General features: G+C 37.9%; 1 protein-coding gene across 1 annotated transcript in view; it reads left to right on the plus strand.

Annotated features, from left to right (window-relative positions):
• Window positions 1-21,442, plus strand: part of LOC114082245 (uncharacterized) — a 281,118-nt gene that overhangs the window by 110,721 nt on the left and 148,955 nt on the right. Inside the window, exons 37-46 of the mRNA XM_071612054.1 lie at window positions 2,926-3,019; window positions 4,895-4,993; window positions 5,606-5,634; window positions 5,729-5,801; window positions 7,882-7,952; window positions 12,232-12,325; window positions 14,198-14,296; window positions 14,909-14,937; window positions 15,032-15,104; window positions 17,185-17,255. Of these exons, the coding sequence (XP_071468155.1) occupies window positions 2,926-3,019; window positions 4,895-4,993; window positions 5,606-5,634; window positions 5,729-5,801; window positions 7,882-7,952; window positions 12,232-12,325; window positions 14,198-14,296; window positions 14,909-14,937; window positions 15,032-15,104; window positions 17,185-17,255 (732 nt within the window). The remainder of the gene's footprint in view (window positions 1-2,925; window positions 3,020-4,894; window positions 4,994-5,605; window positions 5,635-5,728; window positions 5,802-7,881; window positions 7,953-12,231; window positions 12,326-14,197; window positions 14,297-14,908; window positions 14,938-15,031; window positions 15,105-17,184; window positions 17,256-21,442) is intronic.

Raw genomic sequence — 21,442 nt, forward strand, 5'->3', positions numbered from 1 at the left:
GAGACACTTCTGTCCAGAATTTCTAATTTTGGAAAGCTAAAGCATTTTATGGTTTTCTTGATGTAAATATTGCCCGTCAGTTTCCTTATCTGCTCTGGGTCGAAAAGGTCTGCCTCTGCTCCTTGCTCTCCCGCACCTCCCAAGAATGCTGAGGGAACATTGAAAGTTGCAGAGGAAATGCACTCTCAGTATTAGTTTGTGTACTCAGAGACATGGGCCTATATAATGTAGAAATTGCCTATTAAACCCTGTGGGCATGGAGGCTGGAGACTAATCTGTAGTGCAGACTCCAGTTCTGGAATTCTATGCTCAGTGGTCCCGTACTGTGCATGATTCCAAGTCACTGAGGCCTTTTCCTACAACCTCTTGGAGCATGAGAGACATGGCCTGGTTTCAGAATCTGTGACATCTTCTGAGAACTCAGTGAAAATACCGTTCTCCCTGATCCTGCCCCAGCACTTCTGGAGTCTTCTGTCCCTTGAATTCTCAACTAGCAGTTCTTGCTCACTATCATTACTCCCAAAGCACCAGTTTGAAAGACACAGTGCCTCTGTGAACCTCTACTCTATGGACCATTCACAGCAGCAACACATCTCTTCCTGATGAGAGCTTTCAGCACATGCCTGTCACTCACTATCCTGAGCCCATTTGATGAGTAACCATCTAAACTTCTGGGAGAATACCTGGCTACTGAATCACGGAGGTGTAAGGGATACAGTGGTTCCTGATGAGACACCACTGAGAGCCCATGTCCTCAGGGCAATATTGTAATTCTTAAGAGGGTGCCTTTGACTGTCTGTGTGATGTGAATAGGGGGGTAGGTATTCTAAATTATTCTCAGCAGAGTGGGTTGACCATGCCTAGTATTCATTTCATGTTTATGGTACTGCAGGCTGCCCTTTGTCTGCCAGACTTACTCTTGGTCCTTGCTGTCACAGAGCTGACAGCACCATGATGCCATGACAGTGCCATGAACTACTTTTCTTAACATAGACTATAGGGCCATGCTCTAAGTGTCCAGCTCTCTCAGCAGCTCTATGTCTGTGTTTCTCTCCTGTCCCACCTTGATTATGGTTATGGATACCTCCAAACCACTGTTTTTGTGCCAAATTCAGTCTTTGAAAAGTTAGGAAGAAACTGGGTAATTTTTTATGGATATCCCAGGTAGAAAGCCGCGATAAAGTAACAGGAGAGGAGAGGCTCCTAAACACATCCTCAGATTCTGCCTGGAATCCGATCTGCCTGGAATCAGTTTTCTTGACATCTCAGGGAAAAGAAGTCTCACCATGGTGAAAAGGTTGTATTTGGCCTTTGAATAATCTACATAAGTTTTCTACTTTTTTGCTTTAATAATCATCCTTGTATAATCTTAGGGATTTTGATGTTACAAGTTTTATATTTTAGAATTTTTTAGGACAGTGTTTTTATATGCTATATGAGGACTCTTTTTGACATGATGGTGTATCATGAAAAACTAGTTTGCTCAAATTCAGTGTCAAGTTTCTAGGTGTTTATTATCCATTTTTGTGTTGATGTGCATCTGGGCTCATTCATGTCTTTCTAATGGTGATAGAAACCACTGTAAATATTGAAGTTCCAGTGTCTCTTGTGTACACAGAATCATTGTAAATTGGGAATAAGAAGAAGGCTTGGGAAACCTGGGCACATGGTGTTCATATTCCTAGTCTTCTGCTGATTCTCCATACTACTTTTCAGATGGGAAGTCCTGATTTTCGGTCTCACAGTGTATCTTTGTACATTTTTACCCACATCCTCTCCAGCACTTATTATTTGAAGTCTTGATGAATGCCTAACTGGCTGGCATGAGCTGAAATATCAATGGAGCTTTGGATGGTATTTCCCTGAATGCTAGATATTTTTTTTTTTTCATGTATTTATAGTGAACTTGTATTTGTTGTTTTGAGAACTGTCTATCTCTTGCTTTTCTCCATTTCCTAATTGGATGGGTGAGATTCTCCTCAGATCACCACTCAGAATATTCCTCTCTCATAGCCAGCTAGTTTTCCCTACCCTGGCTTTATCCTATTTCTTCCATGAATGCATTTCCTCTTTGAGTATCTTAATATTTCTTGGTTTCATCTGGTCACAGGCTCTCCATTGTGTCACTCCTGTGTTTTCCTCAGCTTCTCTTTTTTAGCAAGCAGCTATGCACCAGTTCAAATGACTCCCACCTCTGCAAATAGTCAGCTTTTAAGACATGGGCGTCACCTTTATCTTTTGAAATACCTCTTAACTTTCTTCTTCAATGGAAGTGTTGCATATTCTACCCAAGTCGTGTGTGGAACTTTTATGTTCATGTTAAACACAGACGTTTTCCTCACTATATTTTACATTTTAAAGTAATAAGTTTTGACTTGGTAAATATTTGCTGAAATACATTAAATTTTGGAAGTCTCTGATTAATCAAATGAAGCAAGAACAACAGTTTCCCATTCCTACACAAGGTGACAGAATTAAAACTCTCATCTTCCCAAGTATCGTACTTTCAGAATAAAATATTGACCGTTCCGGGTATAAAATTTGAATGCTCTAGAACATCAAGGGCCATTCTCAAAAGACTTTCAAAGAAGAATTCTACAGCATTCTTAGAAATGCTGGAAGTGCAAAGTTGACTGATTAAATGCTGATGCTAGTTTTGGGGGTATATGAATGTCAGTGTGTATATTCTGAGGGAACAGGGTTCCTATGTCCCTCATCCTGCTTTTATCCAATCAGTAGCCAGAAGGATATAAGAGCTCACTTAATCTGAGGTGCCTAAGACAGTGAAACTAATGAATACATTCTTGCTTAAAATGCACTCATCTAATTTCCAATTCGGATGATTTAAAAAATAGACATATGGTGATGAGATAAATGTACTGATGAAATCTTTGTGCAACTCATTATTGGCATTACTTTCTCCAGAGTGTCTGTGAGAAACCTCCAGAGGTTTGTGCTTCTAGCATATCTGGTGAGTCCCATTCAGGAGCAAAGAATAGAATAAATGGACATAGAGAAGGTAAGAGTCATGAATAATGCACAATACATTGCGGAGCCTATTGCCTTCATACATGAGCACTAGTATATTATAATGGTTCAAGGAGAGTATGTATTACCTGATAAGGACAAAGAAATATAATGAGTCCTATGGTATTAGGTTTCTGTCACAGGCTACACTGGGGATATTGCTAAAGCATCTGAATTAGGAATTGCATTTTGAGACATGCTTCCATCAAAGTAAAGTAGAAATCAGAGAGAAGAGGAGGCTATGAACAGTGAGACAGGCATTAATTAATTACAGGGAATCAATGAAGAAAGAGGCAGCAGCTGTAGTCAGTGGAGTCAAGGACACTCAGTTACATATGAGCAGGGAAAAGGGCAGCTTTTTGATAATCTGGGGAGCATATCTGAGTTGCCAGGTCCAAAGCTGAATGAAGTGTAGAGTGAAATTTTTCCAACCTTCTTAACTTAGTCACAGTTGGAATCAAATGTAGAAGTGAAGAAGGAATCCCATATTGCTAGGTTTTTTTATCCATGTATACAATATAATCACACATAAAATCTTGCTAGTCTGTACAAAAATTTTAAAGAGCAGAAACGCCAATTAGGAGAGTGGAAAGAAATAGGAATGATTACGGATTGGTCCCCAAATTCCCAGATAGATAAAATTAAATTTGGAAAGATTATACCTCCTTCTAAACTTCCATTTGAGTGGATCATCTTAGGGAGAATCCCAGGGCTATGTTCAAGTTAAGGTAGAGGTATTGGATGCCAACAGCATTTACACTGGAGCTCTCAAACTGTAGTGTATGGTCAGTTGGGGCCAGGAGATTCTCGTTGTGACTCAGAAGTTCTTTCCCTCTACATTTCCTTTATGTTCTAACGTGTCTCCAGTGATCCTGGTTTGCCAACAGCATTTTTATAGAAAGGAAAAGAAAGTTCCTGTGGGACATCAAACCGAATTCTAGCAGATCCTACACACCAGAATAGAAGATGATCAAGTGCCAGGATAAATATTGCTATACCTCTGAGCTTAATTCTTAGGTAGTGGGGATAACACAAAAGACAAAAATTTAGAAATCATTTTCTCAGATAAATTTTCTATATTGGTAAGAAGCAAGGAGTTGGAGTGACCAATACAAAGAATTCATAATGGACAGAATCATGGCTCCCACAACAGAATTTTTTTTTTTTTTTTTTAAAGCCAGGAGGCAATGAAAATGAGGAAGAAAATAAAGAAGTTAGCAAGGAAATTTTGGAGGGGAAAATGAGAGTAGGCAATTCATCATTTTTTAGGGTGCCTGCCTTCAGATCAAAAGTGAGATAATTGAAACAAGTTGGGACTAGAAATATCGGGGCAACCGTGCTGCACACCTACCTGGCCCCACCATGTGTGTGACATCCATAAGAGTGATTTAGATCAGTGACCTAGTGTTCTTGAACCTGCTTTTTTAAAGATAGTGATTTTTTATTAATATGGTTATAGTATTATATGATGATGATGATGACGACGACGACAATGATGATACTGATTATGATTTCAATTTTTTTATTATATTGGTGCTTTGGAATGAAACCATGTCCCTGGTGTTGCAAGAATGTACTCAATTCCTGCGCTTAATTCTGATCCCTAAATGCCTCTATTTTTGCTCTCCACCACGTTCAGAAAATATGTGATACATGTCTGGGTGTTTTATTTCACACTCATTTTTTTAAACAGAATTCGTTAAGGAATTTATTCTGCGTATACTAAGACTGTTTCTAACATGTTTATATAAAAGGCTTTGAAACACAATACTTCAGTCCTGTCTGTCAATTCTGCTTCCTTTCAGATCACAGTTTGCTGTGGATGGCCATATCTAAAATCTTTATGCTTTCTCACATTTTGTTTCAGATGCAGGACATGTATCTTTGTACAAGGGTGAAAAAGAAAACATTATATCACCTAAAACAAAGGAAGCAGGATTAGAAGAGGTGCCACGGTCCCATATGGGTATGAAAAAACACACATATATGTATTACCTGTTACTCTAAATGCATATATCTGGTCCAATTAATTCAGAAAGAAAACATTTTGATGAGAAATAATGTGTACCTTTCTGCAGATCTTGAATGAAAACTTTTGCTAATAAGACAAATGAGGTACAGGATATCAGTTATAATAAAATGGATTATACAATTCATAGGTCACTTGACATATGTGCTGCCATTTGACTAGTTCAGCTTTGACATTGAACTTCTCAGGTTTCTCTTTGCTTCTCTGAATACAGATCACTGTGGTCTCCAGATTCTGCATCTTTACATTTTTATACGTACCTTGCCTAATAATTTATGATGATTACAAAGGTGTTCTTATTATTTGAAACTTAACTACAAGTTTTAATTACTAAAGATATTTTCTCCATATTGATTTACTACATTTCAGTTTTGTCATTGTACTCAACAAAATCCACAAACACAAAACCCCCAAGCCAATGTAGCCTGTATCAATGCAAACAAAAATTATTATCACTCAGACTGAGCTCTCTACTTATTTCAAAGAGTCATGAATGTGTTTTTCTTAATATTCAGGTTTTATGGATTATATATTTCACTTGCTTTTCAGGCTCTAAGGACGTACATGCTTCCTACAAGGTAATTCATCTTCTATATTTATGTGATATTATTATCAGTATGCTGGATGTACTGTAAAATACTTACATAATATCTTCTCTCAATGCACATCAAGCCGACCATCAAAAGCAAAGATACAGATCCCCAAAAACCAAAATGGAAGAATGGAACAAAAATGCTGGAATCAGGTAACTGTTGCAGTACAGCTTCTAAGAAACTGCCTATGTTTAAACCTTGGAAATGATAGCAATCTTCTAACTCCTGATATATCCATTTTCTGACATGTGTTGGTTGGAGTTGCCCCATCGGGTCTGTGTTGGTGCTGCATCCACATTTCAAAATATTTCTGTAAATGTCTGAGGAAATGATGTTTTAAAATAACCTATATCACAGGTGTTTCTACAGTTAAACTTCATGACACCTGTTAGGTGGATTGAGGGGCTGATATTTCTTCCCACCCAAATTTTAAAAATAGGTCCAAGGGAGCAGGACTGAAATCCAGAATCCTGAGATTATGAGGAATTCTAGTTTTCTTGAAGCCAAGATGTCAAGGCCAGTCTGTGAAATACAGGAAAATCTCATTTATAAGGCAATGTGCACTCTACCCTGACATCTAGTGTGACATACATGTCTTATGTGCATCAAACATGTTTTTATGCCACTTATACCCTGACTCTGACAACTCTTGTGGTCAGTATGTAGCAAGAAATAATAAGATGTATGATCATATATACTTTAGTTTACCCCTTGCTTCTAAAGTGAACATTTGCTGGTGAACACTCTTTCTTGAAATTTTATCTCAGAGTAGTCAATCCATATGTGCACATAGCGATGGAATTTTTGCTCATTGTTCTTTGACTTGTTGTTTGCTTGTTACATCTGTATGGTAAAAACAGAACCCAGATCCTTTTGGAGACATTCCTTCCATTCAGGCCTGCATCAACTTCATAGAGCAATTTGCATTCTCATTATTCATCTCCAATCATGAACATGCCCCTCAAGTTCACATGCCCACTGAATTGAGTTGGTTCCAGATACATATGTGCCCCTGGCATAGATGACATTCTTTGGTATGTGTATGTCCAAGCACCTTAACATTTTGAGGCATCTTTCACAGTGCAAGTCTTCCTAAATCTATCTTTAGCCTGTTTTCTACTGGCATGAACTTCTGGAAGTTTTCACCAATCCCTATATCATCAGACATATACCGTCCCCCTTAACCCTTGTCTCTGTGTCACCCTGTAGCTGTCCACATTTTCACCATTCTCTGCCTCTGCTTGATGGCCTCACTCCTCAAGTCTCCATTCATCCCTACCTCTAGAAAAGACACCATCCACGCCAAGTGTTATTGCCTCAGACACTTACCTGACACTTTATTATGGTTTTCAAATCAGTGTGTTCTAAAAGCAGAACCTGAATCCAGGACCTAGTGAACTAGACAGAGAAGGAATAATTTAAAAGCCAAGTATTTGTTACCCAGTGCAATAGCGGGTAGCTAACACCAGAGAAGCAAAACCAGTTTATTTCAGGATTTAAAAGGCACCATGAGAAATCCTTCCAAAAACAGAGTGATTCTTAACAGAAGAAATGCAGGAAAAGGAAAGGAAAGGAATATGGGGTTCACTGGCAAAGGTATGACAGTGACCTCTTTTTTTCTTTCCTTTTTTTTTTGTGCAGAAACCAAACCTTGTGTGCAGTGGTTCATTAAAAATTACTATTAGGAAACAGACATAGTAAACAGTGTGAGGTTTCTTCTTTCCATTGTAATTTCAATATTTTTTTATGAAAAAATATCATTTTCTTAGGAATGTTTGAATCTTTGAGATATCATATGATTGAACGTGTGACCTCTAGTGTCTCCGAAGTTGGATTAGTGAAACTACTCCCTAAATCTCTCAATAGGCCCTGGGTGAAGAGGAACTCACTTGTATTTTTCAACTTACTGGGAGGCTGTAGAAGGCAGATGTCAGGTTACCAATGTACCAGGGTATATGTAAACACTCTATCTCCAAAAACATTTAAGGCCTCGGATTTGAAGGAAGTGCTACAGTTGTTGCCAAGGATGCACATGGCTCTGGGTGCAACCACCAGGCCCACAAAACAATCAAAAAATTTCAGACAACATAAACATTCACCTAAAATTAAGCTAAACTTAAAAGTATCATTGTGGAAATAAAGTTTTATGATTATTACATTTGTAGTTGGCTAGATTTTCACTCAGTCTAATTCTTTTAAGTAATTTAAGTACATCTATGCATTCATTCCCAGATTCACCTTGGGATAGTTCATCCGAAGAGGAGAAGGAGTGGCCTGATGGCGCAGTAAATAGGCCTCAACAGGTATGTAAATGTGTCAACTGTTTGTCCCTTCTTTGCTTTGTGAAGGGACATTATGGCTGAAGAAAATGACCTCATACAATATTTACTTGGAAATCAAATATCATAATTCAATATTTAAATCTAAAGTATGTAACAGGACATAAACATGAAAATAGCTTTAGAAATCATGAAAACAGAAGCTTGAAGTAACCTTCCAGAGAAGGAAATATTTTGAATATTCTTTCAGTTATCTTCTGTGTGACCTCCTCACATGATGAGGAATAAATCTGAGACTCAGAAAGGGCCAGGTGAAAATCAGAAAATACAAAAGGGCAAGGTCTAAGGATCACATTCATGTTAAGACATCATCATTCCCAAAGGCTCAAAATTTAATTTCCCATTACCACTAATCCATACAGGTGTTAAAGATTCCATTCTCCCTTGACTCCACTATGTAAATTGAGGCAGGAAGTAAGCTTAAATTAGAAACCAAACAGTCTGTTAAAGGAATCAGATCCTTTCAGGATGTGTCCTTTCTGTTAGTGTATGAACAGAAACTTTCTAGTTCATTTACCTATCATGCAAGACATCAAGACAATCACTAAACATTTTTATCCTACCTCTGAAATGGACATTAGTCAAAATGAAGTGCTACAGTTCGTGCCAAGGATACACATCTTAGATGCAGTTATTGGAAACGTTTTAAAAATTTGGTGGTATCTTAATGTCCCCTTTTTTCCCTGTTGTCTACAGTAGTAGGAGGCGATTTTGCAATCATTTTAGTTCCAATGATATGTGTGTGTCCTTTCAGTGTCAGGTTTTTCTTTGGGATGTGTTTCGTGAGGCCATCACTCTCAGCATCAAGTTCCAAATGAGCATGTTTCACATGCTGTATTTAGACACCAGCATCTCATCAAGGAGAAAGGGGAATCTCTGAGAACAATCATAGCTTAAAGCAAAGCACACATACCATGCAAATACAATATGTATTTTATATATGGTTTCCATAATACCAAGAAAAGAACTGAAGTTCATAGGATATAACAATGTGCACCTGACTAGAAAAAGAAAACAAGCCTTAGTGACAATAAAAGTATCATGATCGATTTTAACAAGAACAGACAGTGAAAGTGGTTATGCTAAGCAGAGACTTAGGAGAAGATGGCGATGAAATTCAATAAGAATGAGAATAGGAAAGAATTTAAAATAAGAATAAAAAATGTAATCAAGGAAATAAAATGAGAAATGATTGAAAATATCTTGGAAAATCAGATATATTATGAAAAAAGAAATAATTTGGCAAACTCAAAGAAATAGCAGACCAAAAAAAAAAAAAAAAAGGCACAAATAAAACCATGGAAATCTTTACAATTCCCTGAAATTTATGTAACTAAAATGGAGACACTTCTGTCCAGAATTTCTAATTTTGGAAAGCTAAAGCATTTTATGGTTTTCTTGATGTAAATATTGCCCGTCAGTTTCCTTATCTGCTCTAGGTCGAAAAGGTCTGCCTCTGCTCCTTGCTCTCCCGCACCTCCCAAGAATGCTGAGGGAACATTGAAAGTTGCAGAGGAAATGCCCTCTCAGTATTAGTTTGTGTACTCAGAGACATGGGCCTATATAATGTAGAAATTGCCTATTAAACCCTGTGGGCATGGAGGCTGGAGACTAATCTGTAGTGCAGACTCCAGTTCTGGAATTCTGTACTCAGTGGTCCCGTACTGTGCATGATTCCAAGTCACTGAGGCCTTTTCCTACAACCTCTTGGAGCATGAGAGACATGGCCTGGTTTCAGAATCTGTGACATCTTCTGAGAACTCAGTGAAAATACCGTTCTCCCTGATCCTGCCCCAGCACTTCTGGAGTCTTCTGTCCCTTGAATTCTCAACTAGCAGTTCTTGCTCACTATCATTACTCCCAAAGCACCAGTTTGAAAGACACAGTGCCTCTGTGAACCTCTACTCTATGGACCATTCACAGCAGCAACACATCTCTTCCTGATGAGAGCTTTCAGCACATGCCTGTCACTCACTATCCTGAGCCCATTTGATGAGTAACCATCTAAACTTCTGGGAGAATACCTGGCTACTGAATCACGGAGGTGTAAGGGATACAGTGGTTCCTGATGAGACACCACTGAGAGCCCATGTCCTCAGGGCAATATTGTAATTCTTAAGAGGGTGCCTTTGACTGTCTGTGTGATGTGAATAGGGGGGTAGGTATTCTAAATTATTCTCAGCAGAGTGGGTTGACCATGCCTAGTATTCATTTCATGTTTATGGTACTGCAGGCTGCCCTTTGTCTGCCAGACTTACTCTTGGTCCTTGCTGTCACAGAGCTGACAGCACCATGATGCCATGACAGTGCCATGAACTACTTAACATAGACTATAGGGCCATGCTCTAAGTGTCCAGCTCTCTCAGCAGCTCTATGTCTGTGTTTCTCTCCTGTCCCACCTTGATTATGGTTATGGATACCTCCAAACCACTGTTTTTTTTGCCAAATTCAGTCTATGAAAAGTTAGGAAGAAACTGGGTAATTTTTTATGGATATCCCAGGTAGAAAGCCGCGATAAAGTAACAGGAGAGGAGAGGCTCCTAAACACATCCTCAGATTCTGCCTGGAATCCGATCTGCCTGGAATCAGTTTTCTTGACATCTCAGGGAAAAGAAGTCTCACCATGGTGAAAAGGTTGTATTTGGCCTTTGAATAATCTACATAAGTTTTCTACTTTTTTGCTTTAAAATATCATCCTTGTATAATCTTAGGGATTTTGATGTTACAAGTGTTATATTTTAGAATTTTAAGGCAAGGTTTTTTATGCTATGTGAGGACTCTTTTTGACATGATGGTGTAACATGAAAAACTAGTTTGCTCAAATTCAGTGTCAAGTTTCTAGGTGTTTATTTATCCATTTTTGTGTTCATGTGCCTCTGGGCTCATTTCATATCTTTCTGATGGTGATAGAAACCACTGTAAATATTGAAGTTCCAGTGTCTCTTGTGTATAGAGAATCATTGTAAATTGGGAATCAGAACAAGGATTGGGAATCCTGGTTCACATAGTGTTCATATTCCTACTCTTCTGATGACTCTCCATACTACTTTTCAGATGGGAAGTCCTGATTTTCGGTCTCACAGTGTATGGTTGTACATTTTTACCGACATCCTCTCCAGCACTTATTATTTAAAGCCTTGATGAATGCCTATCTGGCTGGCATGAGCTGAAATATCAATGGAGTTTTGGATGGTATTTCCCTGAATGCTAGATATTTTTTTATGTATTTATAGTGATCTTGTATATGTTGTTTTGAGAACTGTCTATCTCTTGCTTTTCTCCATTTCCTAATTGGATGGGTGAGATTCTCCTCAGCTCACCAGTGAGAATATTTTTCTCTCATAGCCAGCTAGTTTTCCCTACCCCAGCTTTACCCTATTTCTTCTATGAATGCATTTCCTCTTTGAGAATCTTAATATTTCTTGGTTTCATCTGGTCACAGTTTCTCCATTGTGTCACTCCTGTTTTCCCACAGCTGCTCTTTTGTAGCAAGCAGCTATGCACCAGTTCAAATGACTCCCACCTCTGCAAATAGTCAGCTTTTAAGACATATGGGAGTCACCTTTATCTTTTGAAATACCTCTTAACTTTCTTCTTCAATGGAAATGTTGCATATTCTACCCAATTTGGGTGTGTTGTTATGTTCATGTGAAATACAGACACATTTCCTCACTATACTGTACTTTGTTAAAATAAGTTTTGACTTGGTAAATATTTTGCTGAAATACATTAACTTTTGGAAGTCTCTGATGAATAGATGAAGCACGAACAACCATTTCCCATTCCTACACAAGGTGACAGAATTGAAACTCTCATCTTACTAAGTATCGTACTTTCAGAATTAAATATTGACCATTCAGGTCATAAAATTTGAATGCTCTAGAACATCAAGGGCCATTCTCAAAAGACTTTCTACAGGATTCTTAGAACTGCTGGAAGTGCAAAGTTGACTGATTAAATGCTGATGCTAGTTTTTTAGGGGTGTATGAACGTCAGTTTGTATATTCTGAGGGAATAGGTTTCCTATGTCCCACATCCTGGTTTTATCCAATCAGTAGCCACAATGATATAAGAGCTCACTTAATCTGACGTGATTTAGACTTGAAACTAGTGAATACATTCTTGCTTATAATGCACTCATCTAATTTCCAATTGGGATGATTTCAAAAATAGACTTATGGTGATGAGATAAATGTACTGATGAAATCTTTGTGCAACTCATTATTGGCATTACTTTCTCCAGAGTGTCTGTGAGAAACCTCCAGAGGTTTGGGCTTCTAGAATATCTGGTGGGTTCCATTCACGAGCAAAGAATAGAATAAATGGACATAGAGAAGGTAAGAGTCATGAATAATGTAAAATACATTGCTGAGCCTATTGCCTTCATACATGAGCACTAGTATATTATAATTGTTCAAAGAGAGTATGTATTCCCTGGTAAGGACAAAGAAATATAATGAGTCCTATGGTATTAGGTTTCTGTCACAGGCTACACTGGGGATATTGATAAAGAATCTGAATTAGGAATTGCATTTTGAGACATGCTTCCATCAAAGTAAAGTAGAAATCAGAGAGAAGAAGAGGATATGAACAGTGAGACAGGCATTAATTAATTACAGGGAATCAATGAAGGAAGAGACAGCAGCTGTGGTCAGTGGAGTCAGGGACACTCAGTTACATATGAGCAGGGAAAAGGGCAGCTTTTTGATAATCTGGGGAGCATATCTGAGTTGCCAGGTCCACAGCTGAATGAAGTGTAGAGGGAACATTCTCCAACCTTCTTCACTTAGTCACAGTTGGAATCAAATGGAGGAGTGAAGAAGGAATCCCATATTGCTAGGTTTGTTTATCCATGTATATAATTATAATGACACATAAAATCTTGCTAGTCTGTACAAAAAAATTTATTAGGCAGAAACGCCCATTAGGAGACTGGAAAGAAATAGGAATGATTACGGATTGGTCCCCAAATTCCCAGATAGCTAAAATTAAATTTGGAAAGATTATACCTTCTTCTAAACTTCCATTTGAGTGGATCATCTTAGGGAGAAACCCAGGGCTATATTCAAGTTACGGTAGAGGTATTAGATGCCAACAGCATTTACACTGGAGCTCTCAAACTGTAGTGTATGGTCAGTTGGGGTCAGGAGATTCTCGTTGTGACTCAGAAGTTCTTTCCCTCTACATTTCCTTTATGTTCTAACGTGTCTCCAGTGATCCTGGTTTGCCAACAGCATTTTTATAGAAAGGAAAAGAAAGTTCCTGTGGGACATCAAACCGAATTCTAGCAGATGCTACACACCAGAATAGAAGATGATCAAGTGCCAGGATAAATATTGCTATACCTCTGAGCTTAATTCTTAGGTAGTGGGGATAACACAAAAGACAAAAATTTAGAAATCATTTTCTCAGATAAATTTTCTATATTGGTAAGAAGCAAGGAGTTGGAGTGACCAATACAAAGAATTCATAATGGACAGAATCATGGCTCCCACAACAGAATTTTTTTTTTTTTAAAGCCAGGAGGCAATGAAAATGAGGAAGAAAATAAAGAAGTTAGCAAGGAAATTTTGGAGGGGAAAATGAGAGTAGGCAATTCATCATTTTTTAGGGTGCCTGCCTTCAGATCAAAAGTGAGATAATTGAAACAAGTTGGGACTAGAAATATCGGGGCAACCGTGCTGCACACCTACCTGGCCCCACCATGTGTGTGACATCCATAAGAGTGATTTAGATCAGTGACCTAGTGTTCTTGAACCTGCTTTTTTAAAGATAGTGATTTTTTATTAATATGGTTATAGTATTATATGATGATGATGATGACGACGACGACAATGATGATACTGATTATGATTTCAATTTTTTTATTATATTGGTGCTTTGGAATGAAACCATGTCCCTGGTGTTGCAAGAATGTACTCAATTCCTGCGCTTAATTCTGATCCCTAAATGCCTCTATTTTTGCTCTCCACCACGTTCAGAAAATATGTGATACATGTCTGGGTGTTTTATTTCACACTCATTTTTTTAAACAGAATTCGTTAAGGAATTTATTCTGCGTATACTAAGACTGTTTCTAACATGTTTATATAAAAGGCTTTGAAACACAATACTTCAGTCCTGTCTGTCAATTCTGCTTCCTTTCAGATCACAGTTTGCTGTGGATGGCCATATCTAAAATCTTTATGCTTTCTCACATTTTGTTTCAGATGCAGGACATGTATCTTTGTACAAGGGTGAAAAAGAAAACATTATATCACCTAAAACAAAGGAAGCAGGATTAGAAGAGGTGCCACGGTCCCATATGGGTATGAAAAAACACACATATATGTATTACCTGTTACTCTAAATGCATATATCTGGTCCAATTAATTCAGAAAGAAAACATTTTGATGAGAAATAATGTGTACCTTTCTGCAGATCTTGAATGAAAACTTTTGCTAATAAGACAAATGAGGTACAGGATATCAGTTATAATAAAATGGATTATACAATTCATAGGTCACTTGACATATGTGCTGCCATTTGACTAGTTCAGCTTTGACATTGAACTTCTCAGGTTTCTCTTTGCTTCTCTGAATACAGATCACTGTGGTCTCCAGATTCTGCATCTTTACATTTTTATACGTACCTTGCCTAATAATTTATGATGATTACAAAGGTGTTCTTATTATTTGAAACTTAACTACAAGTTTTAATTACTAAAGATATTTTCTCCATATTGATTTACTACATTTCAGTTTTGTCATTGTACTCAACAAAATCCACAAACACAAAACCCCCAAGCCAATGTAGCCTGTATCAATGCAAACAAAAATTATTATCACTCAGACTGAGCTCTCTACTTATTTCAAAGAGTCATGAATGTGTTTTTCTTAATATTCAGGTTTTATGGATTATATATTTCACTTGCTTTTCAGGCTCTAAGGACGTACATGCTTCCTACAAGGTAATTCATCTTCTATATTTATGTGATATTATTATCAGTATGCTGGATGTACTGTAAAATACTTACATAATATCTTCTCTCAATGCACATCAAGCCGACCATCAAAAGCAAAGATACAGATCCCCAAAAACCAAAATGGAAGAATGGAACAAAAATGCTGGAATCAGGTAACTGTTGCAGTACAGCTTCTAAGAAACTGCCTATGTTTAAACCTTGGAAATGATAGCAATCTTCTAACTCCTGATATATCCATTTTCTGACATGTGTTGGTTGGAGTTGCCCCATCGGGTCTGTGTTGGTGCTGCATCCACATTTCAAAATATTTCTGTAAATGTCTGAGGAAATGATGTTTTAAAATAACCTATATCACAGGTGTTTCTACAGTTAAACTTCATGACACCTGTTAGGTGGATTGAGGGGCTGATATTTCTTCCCACCCAAATTTTAAAAATAGGTCCAAGGGAGCAGGACTGAAATCCAGAATCCTGAGATTATGAGGAATTCTAGTTTTCTTGAAGCCAAGATGTCAAGGCCAGTCTGTGAAATACAGGAAAATCTCATTTATAAGGCAATGTGCACTCTACCCTGACATCTAGTGTGACATACATGTCTTATGTGCATCAAACATGTTTTTATGCCACTTATACCCTGACTCTGACAACTCTTGTGGTCAGTATGTAGCAAGAAATAATAAGATGTATGATCATATATACTTTAGTTTACCCCTTGCTTCTAAAGTGAACATTTGCTGGTGAACACTCTTTCTTGAAATTTTATCTCAGAGTAGTCAATCCATATGTGCACATAGCGATGGAATTTTTGCTCATTGTTCTTTGACTTGTTGTTTGCTTGTTACATCTGTATGGTAAAAACAGAACCCAGATCCTTTTGGAGACATTCCTTCCATTCAGGCCTGCATCAACTTCATAGAGCAATTTGCATTCTCATTATTCATCTCCAATCATGAACATGCCCCTCAAGTTCACATGCCCACTGAATTGAGTTGTTTCCAGATACATATGTGCCCCTGGCATAGATGACATTCTTTGGTATGTGTATGTCCAAGCACCTTAACATTTTGAGGCATCTTTCACAGTGCAAGTCTTCCTAAATCTATCTTTAGCCTGTTTTCTACTGGCATGAACTTCTGGAAGTTTTCACCAATCCCTATATCATCAGACATATACCGTCCCCCTTAACCCTTGTCTCTGTGTCACCCTGTAGCTGTCCACATTTTCACCATTCTCTGCCTCTGCTTGATGGCCTCACTCCTCAAGTCTCCATTCATCCCTACCTCTAGAAAAGACACCATCCACGCCAAGTGTTATTGCCTCAGACACTTACCTGACACTTTATTATGGTTTTCAAATCAGTGTGTTCTAAAAGCAGAACCTGAATCCAGGACCTAGTGAACTAGACAGAGAAGGAATAATTTAAAAGCCAAGTATTTGTTACCCAGTACAATAGCGGGTAGCTAACACCAGAGAAGCAAAACCAGTTTATTTCAGGATTTAAAAGGCACCATGAGAAATCCTTCCAAAAACAGAGTGATTCTTAACAGAAGAAATGCAGGAAAAGGAAAGGAAAGGAATATGGGGTTCACTGGCAAAGGTATGACAGTGACCTCTTTTTTTCTTTCCTTTTTTTTTTGTGCAGAAACCAAACCTTGTGTGCAGTGGTTCATTAAAAATTACTATTAGGAAACAGACATAGTAAACAGTGTGAGGTTTCTTCTTTCCATTGTAATTTCAATATTTTTTTATGAAAAAATATCATTTTCTTAGGAATGTTTGAATCTTTGAGATATCATATGATTGAACGTGTGACCTCTAGTGTCTCCGAAGTTGGATTAGTGAAACTACTCCCTAAATCTCTCAATAGGCCCTGGGTGAAGAGGAACTCACTTGTATTTTTCAACTTACTGGGAGGCTGTAGAAGGCAGATGTCAGGTTACCAATGTACCAGGGTATATGTAAACACTCTATCTCCAAAAACATTTAAGGCCTCGGATTTGAAGGAAGTGCTACAGTTGTTGCCAAGGATGCACATGGCTCTGGGTGCAACCACCAGGCCCACAAAACAATCAAAAAATTTCAGACAACATAAACATTCACCTAAAATTAAGCTAAACTTAAAAGTATCATTGTGGAAATAAAGTTTTATGATTATTACATTTGTAGTTGGCTAGATTTTCACTCAGTCTAATTCTTTTAAGTAATTTAAGTACATCTATGCATTCATTCCCAGATTCACCTTGGGATAGTTCATCCGAAGAGGAGAAGGAGTGGCCTGATGGCGCAGTAAATAGGCCTCAACAGGTATGTAAATGTGTCAACTGTTTGTCCCTTCTTTGCTTTGTGAAGGGACATTATGGCTGAAGAAAATGACCTCATACAATATTTACTTGGAAATCAAATATCATAATTCAATATTTAAATCTAAAGTATGTAACAGGACATAAACATGAAAATAGCTTTAGAAATCATGAAAACAGAAGCTTGAAGTAACCTTCCAGAGAAGGAAATATTTTGAATATTCTTTCAGTTATCTTCTGTGTGACCTCCTCACATGATGAGGAATAAATCTGAGACTCAGAAAGGGCCAGGTGAAAATCAGAAAATACAAAAGGGCAAGGTCTAAGGATCACATTCATGTTAAGACATCATCATTCCCAAAGGCTCAAAATTTAATTTCCCATTACCACTAATCCATACAGGTGTTAAAGATTCCATTCTCCCTTGACTCCACTATGTAAATTGAGGCAGGAAGTAAGCTTAAATTAGAAACCAAACAGTCTGTTAAAGGAATCAGATCCTTTCAGGATGTGTCCTTTCTGTTAGTGTATGAACAGAAACTTTCTAGTTCATTTACCTATCATGCAAGACATCAAGACAATCACTAAACATTTTTATCCTACCTCTGAAATGGACATTAGTCAAAATGAAGTGCTACAGTTCGTGCCAAGGATACACATCTTAGATGCAGTTATTGGAAACGTTTTAAAAATTTGGTGGTATCTTAATGTCCCCTTTTTTCCCTGTTGTCTACAGTAGTAGGAGGCGATTTTGCAATCATTTTAGTTCCAATGATATGTGTGTGTCCTTTCAGTGTCAGGTTTTTCTTTGGGATGTGTTTCGTGAGGCCATCACTCTCAGCATCAAGTTCCAAATGAGCATGTTTCACATGCTGTATTTAGACACCAGCATCTCATCAAGGAGAAAGGGGAATCTCTGAGAACAATCATAGCTTAAAGCAAAGCACACATACCATGCAAATACAATATGTATTTTATATATGGTTTCCATAATACCAAGAAAAGAACTGAAGTTCATAGGATATAACAATGTGCACCTGACTAGAAAAAGAAAACAAGCCTTAGTGACAATAAAAGTATCATGATCGATTTTAACAAGAACAGACAGTGAAAGTGGTTATGCAAAGCAGAGACTTAGGAGAAGATGGCGATGAAATTCAATAAGAATGAGAATAGGAAAGAATTTAAAATAAGAATAAAAAATGTAATCAAGGAAATAAAATGAGAAATGATTGAAAATATCTTGGAAAATCAGATATATTATGAAAAAAGAAATAATTTGGCAAACTCAAAGAAATAGCAGACCAAAAAAAAAAAAAAAGGCACAAATAAAACCATGGAAATCTTTACAATTCCCTGAAATTTATGTAACTAAAATGGAGACACTTCTGTCCAGAATTTCTAATTTTGGAAAGCTAAAGCATTTTATGGTTTTCTTGATGTAAATATTGCCCGTCAGTTTCCTTATCTGCTCTAGGTCGAAAAGGTCTGCCTCTGCTCCTTGCTCTCCCGCACCTCCCAAGAATGCTGAGGGAACATTGAAAGTTGCAGAGGAAATGCCCTCTCAGTATTAGTTTGTGTACTCAGAGACATGGGCCTATATAATGTAGAAATTGCCTATTAAACCCTGTGGGCATGGAGGCTGGAGACTAATCTGTAGTGCAGACTCCAGTTCTGGAATTCTGTACTCAGTGGTCCCGTACTGTGCATGATTCCAAGTCACTGAGGCCTTTTCCTACAACCTCTTGGAGCATGAGAGACATGGCCTGGTTTCAGAATCTGTGACATCTTCTGAGAACTCAGTGAAAATACCGTTCTCCCTGATCCTGCCCCAGCACTTCTGGAGTCTTCTGTCCCTTGAATTCTCAACTAGCAGTTCTTGCTCACTATCATTACTCCCAAAGCACCAGTTTGAAAGACACAGTGCCTCTGTGAACCTCTACTCTATGGACCATTCACAGCAGCAACACATCTCTTCCTGATGAGAGCTTTCAGCACATGCCTGTCACTCACTATCCTGAGCCCATTTGATGAGTAACCATCTAAACTTCTGGGAGAATACCTGGCTACTGAATCACGGAGGTGTAAGGGATACAGTGGTTCCTGATGAGACACCACTGAGAGCCCATGTCCTCAGGGCAATATTGTAATTCTTAAGAGGGTGCCTTTGACTGTCTGTGTGATGTGAATAGGGGGGTAGGTATTCTAAATTATTCTCAGCAGAGTGGGTTGACCATGCCTAGTATTCATTTCATGTTTATGGTACTGCAGGCTGCCCTTTGTCTGCCAGACTTACTCTTGGTCCTTGCTGTCACAGAGCTGACAGCACCATGATGCCATGACAGTGCCATGAACTACTTAACATAGACTATAGGGCCATGCTCTAAGTGTCCAGCTCTCTCAGCAGCTCTATGTCTGTGTTTCTCTCCTGTCCCACCTTGATTATGGTTATGGATACCTCCAAACCACTGTTTTTGTGCCAAATTCAGTCTTTGAAAAGTTAGGAAGAAACTGGGTAATTTTTTATGGATATCCCAGGTAGAAAGCCGCGATAAAGTAACAGGAGAGGAGAGGCTCCTAAACACATCCTCAGATTCTGCCTGGAATCCGATCTGCCTGGAATCAGTTTTCTTGACATCTCAGGGAAAAGAAGTCTCACCATGGTGAAAAGGTTGTATTTGGCCTTTGAATAATCTACATAAGTTTTCTACTTTTTTGCTTTAAAATATCATCCTTGTATAATCTTAGGGATTTTGATGTTACAAGTGTTATATTTTAGAATTTTAAGGCAAGGTTTTTTATGCTATGTGAGGACTCTTTTTGACATGATGGTGTAACATGAAAAACTAGTTTGCTCAAATTCAGTGTCAAGTTTCTAGGTGTTTATTTATCCATTTTTGTGTTCATGTGCCTCTGGGCTCATTTCATATCTTTCTGATGGTGATAGAAACCACTGTAAATATTGAAGTTCCAGTGTCTCTTGTGTATAGAGAATCATTGTAAATTGGGAATCAGAACAAGGATTGGGAATCCTGGTTCACATAGTGTTCATATTCCTACTCTTCTGATGACTCTCCATACTACTTTTCAGATGGGAAGTCCTGATTTTCGGTCTCACAGTGTATGGTTGTACATTTTTACCGACATCCTCTCCAGCACTTATTATTTAAAGCCTTGATGAATGCCTATCTGGCTGGCATGAGCTGAAATATCAATGGAGTTTTGGATGGTATTTCCCTGAATGCTAGATATTTTTTTATGTATTTATAGTGATCTTGTATATGTTGTTTTGAGAACTGTCTATCTCTTGCTTTTCTCCATTTCCTAATTGGATGGGTGAGATTCTCCTCAGCTCACCAGTGAGAATATTTTTCTCTCATAGCCAGCTAGTTTTCCCTACCCCAGCTTTACCCTATTTCTTCTATGAATGCATTTCCTCTTTGAGAATCTTAATATTTCTTGGTTTCATCTGGTCACAGTTTCTCCATTGTGTCACTCCTGTTTTCCCACAGCTGCTCTTTTGTAGCAAGCAGCTATGCACCAGTTCAAATGACTCCCACCTCTGCAAATAGTCAGCTTTTAAGACATATGGGAGTCACCTTTATCTTTTGAAATACCTCTTAACTTTCTTCTTCAATGGAAATGTTGCATATTCTACCCAAGTTGGGTGTGTTGTTATGTTCATGTGAAATACAGACACATTTCCTCACTATACTGTACTTTGTTAAAATAAGTTTTGACTTGGTAAATATTTTGCTGAAATACATTAACTTTTGGAAGTCTCTGATGAATAGATGAAGCACGAACAACCATTTCCCATTCCTACACAAGGTGACAGAATTGAAACTCTCATCTTACTAAGTATCGTACTTTCAGAATTAAATATTGACCATTCAGGTCATAAAATTTGAATGCTCTAGAACATCAAGGGCCATTCTCAAAAGACTTTCTACAGGATTCTTAGAACTGCTGGAAGTGCAAAGTTGACTGATTAAATGCTGATGCTAGTTTTTTAGGGGTGTATGAACGTCAGTTTGTATATTCTGAGGGAATAGGTTTCCTATGTCCCACATCCTGGTTTTATCCAATCAGTAGCCACAATGATATAAGAGCTCACTTAATCTGACGTGATTTAGACTTGAAACTAGTGAATACATTCTTGCTTATAATGCACTCATCTAATTTCCAATT

This window comes from Marmota flaviventris, chromosome 5, assembly GCF_047511675.1.
Source record: "Marmota flaviventris isolate mMarFla1 chromosome 5, mMarFla1.hap1, whole genome shotgun sequence".
NCBI lineage: Eukaryota > Metazoa > Chordata > Mammalia > Rodentia > Sciuridae > Marmota > Marmota flaviventris.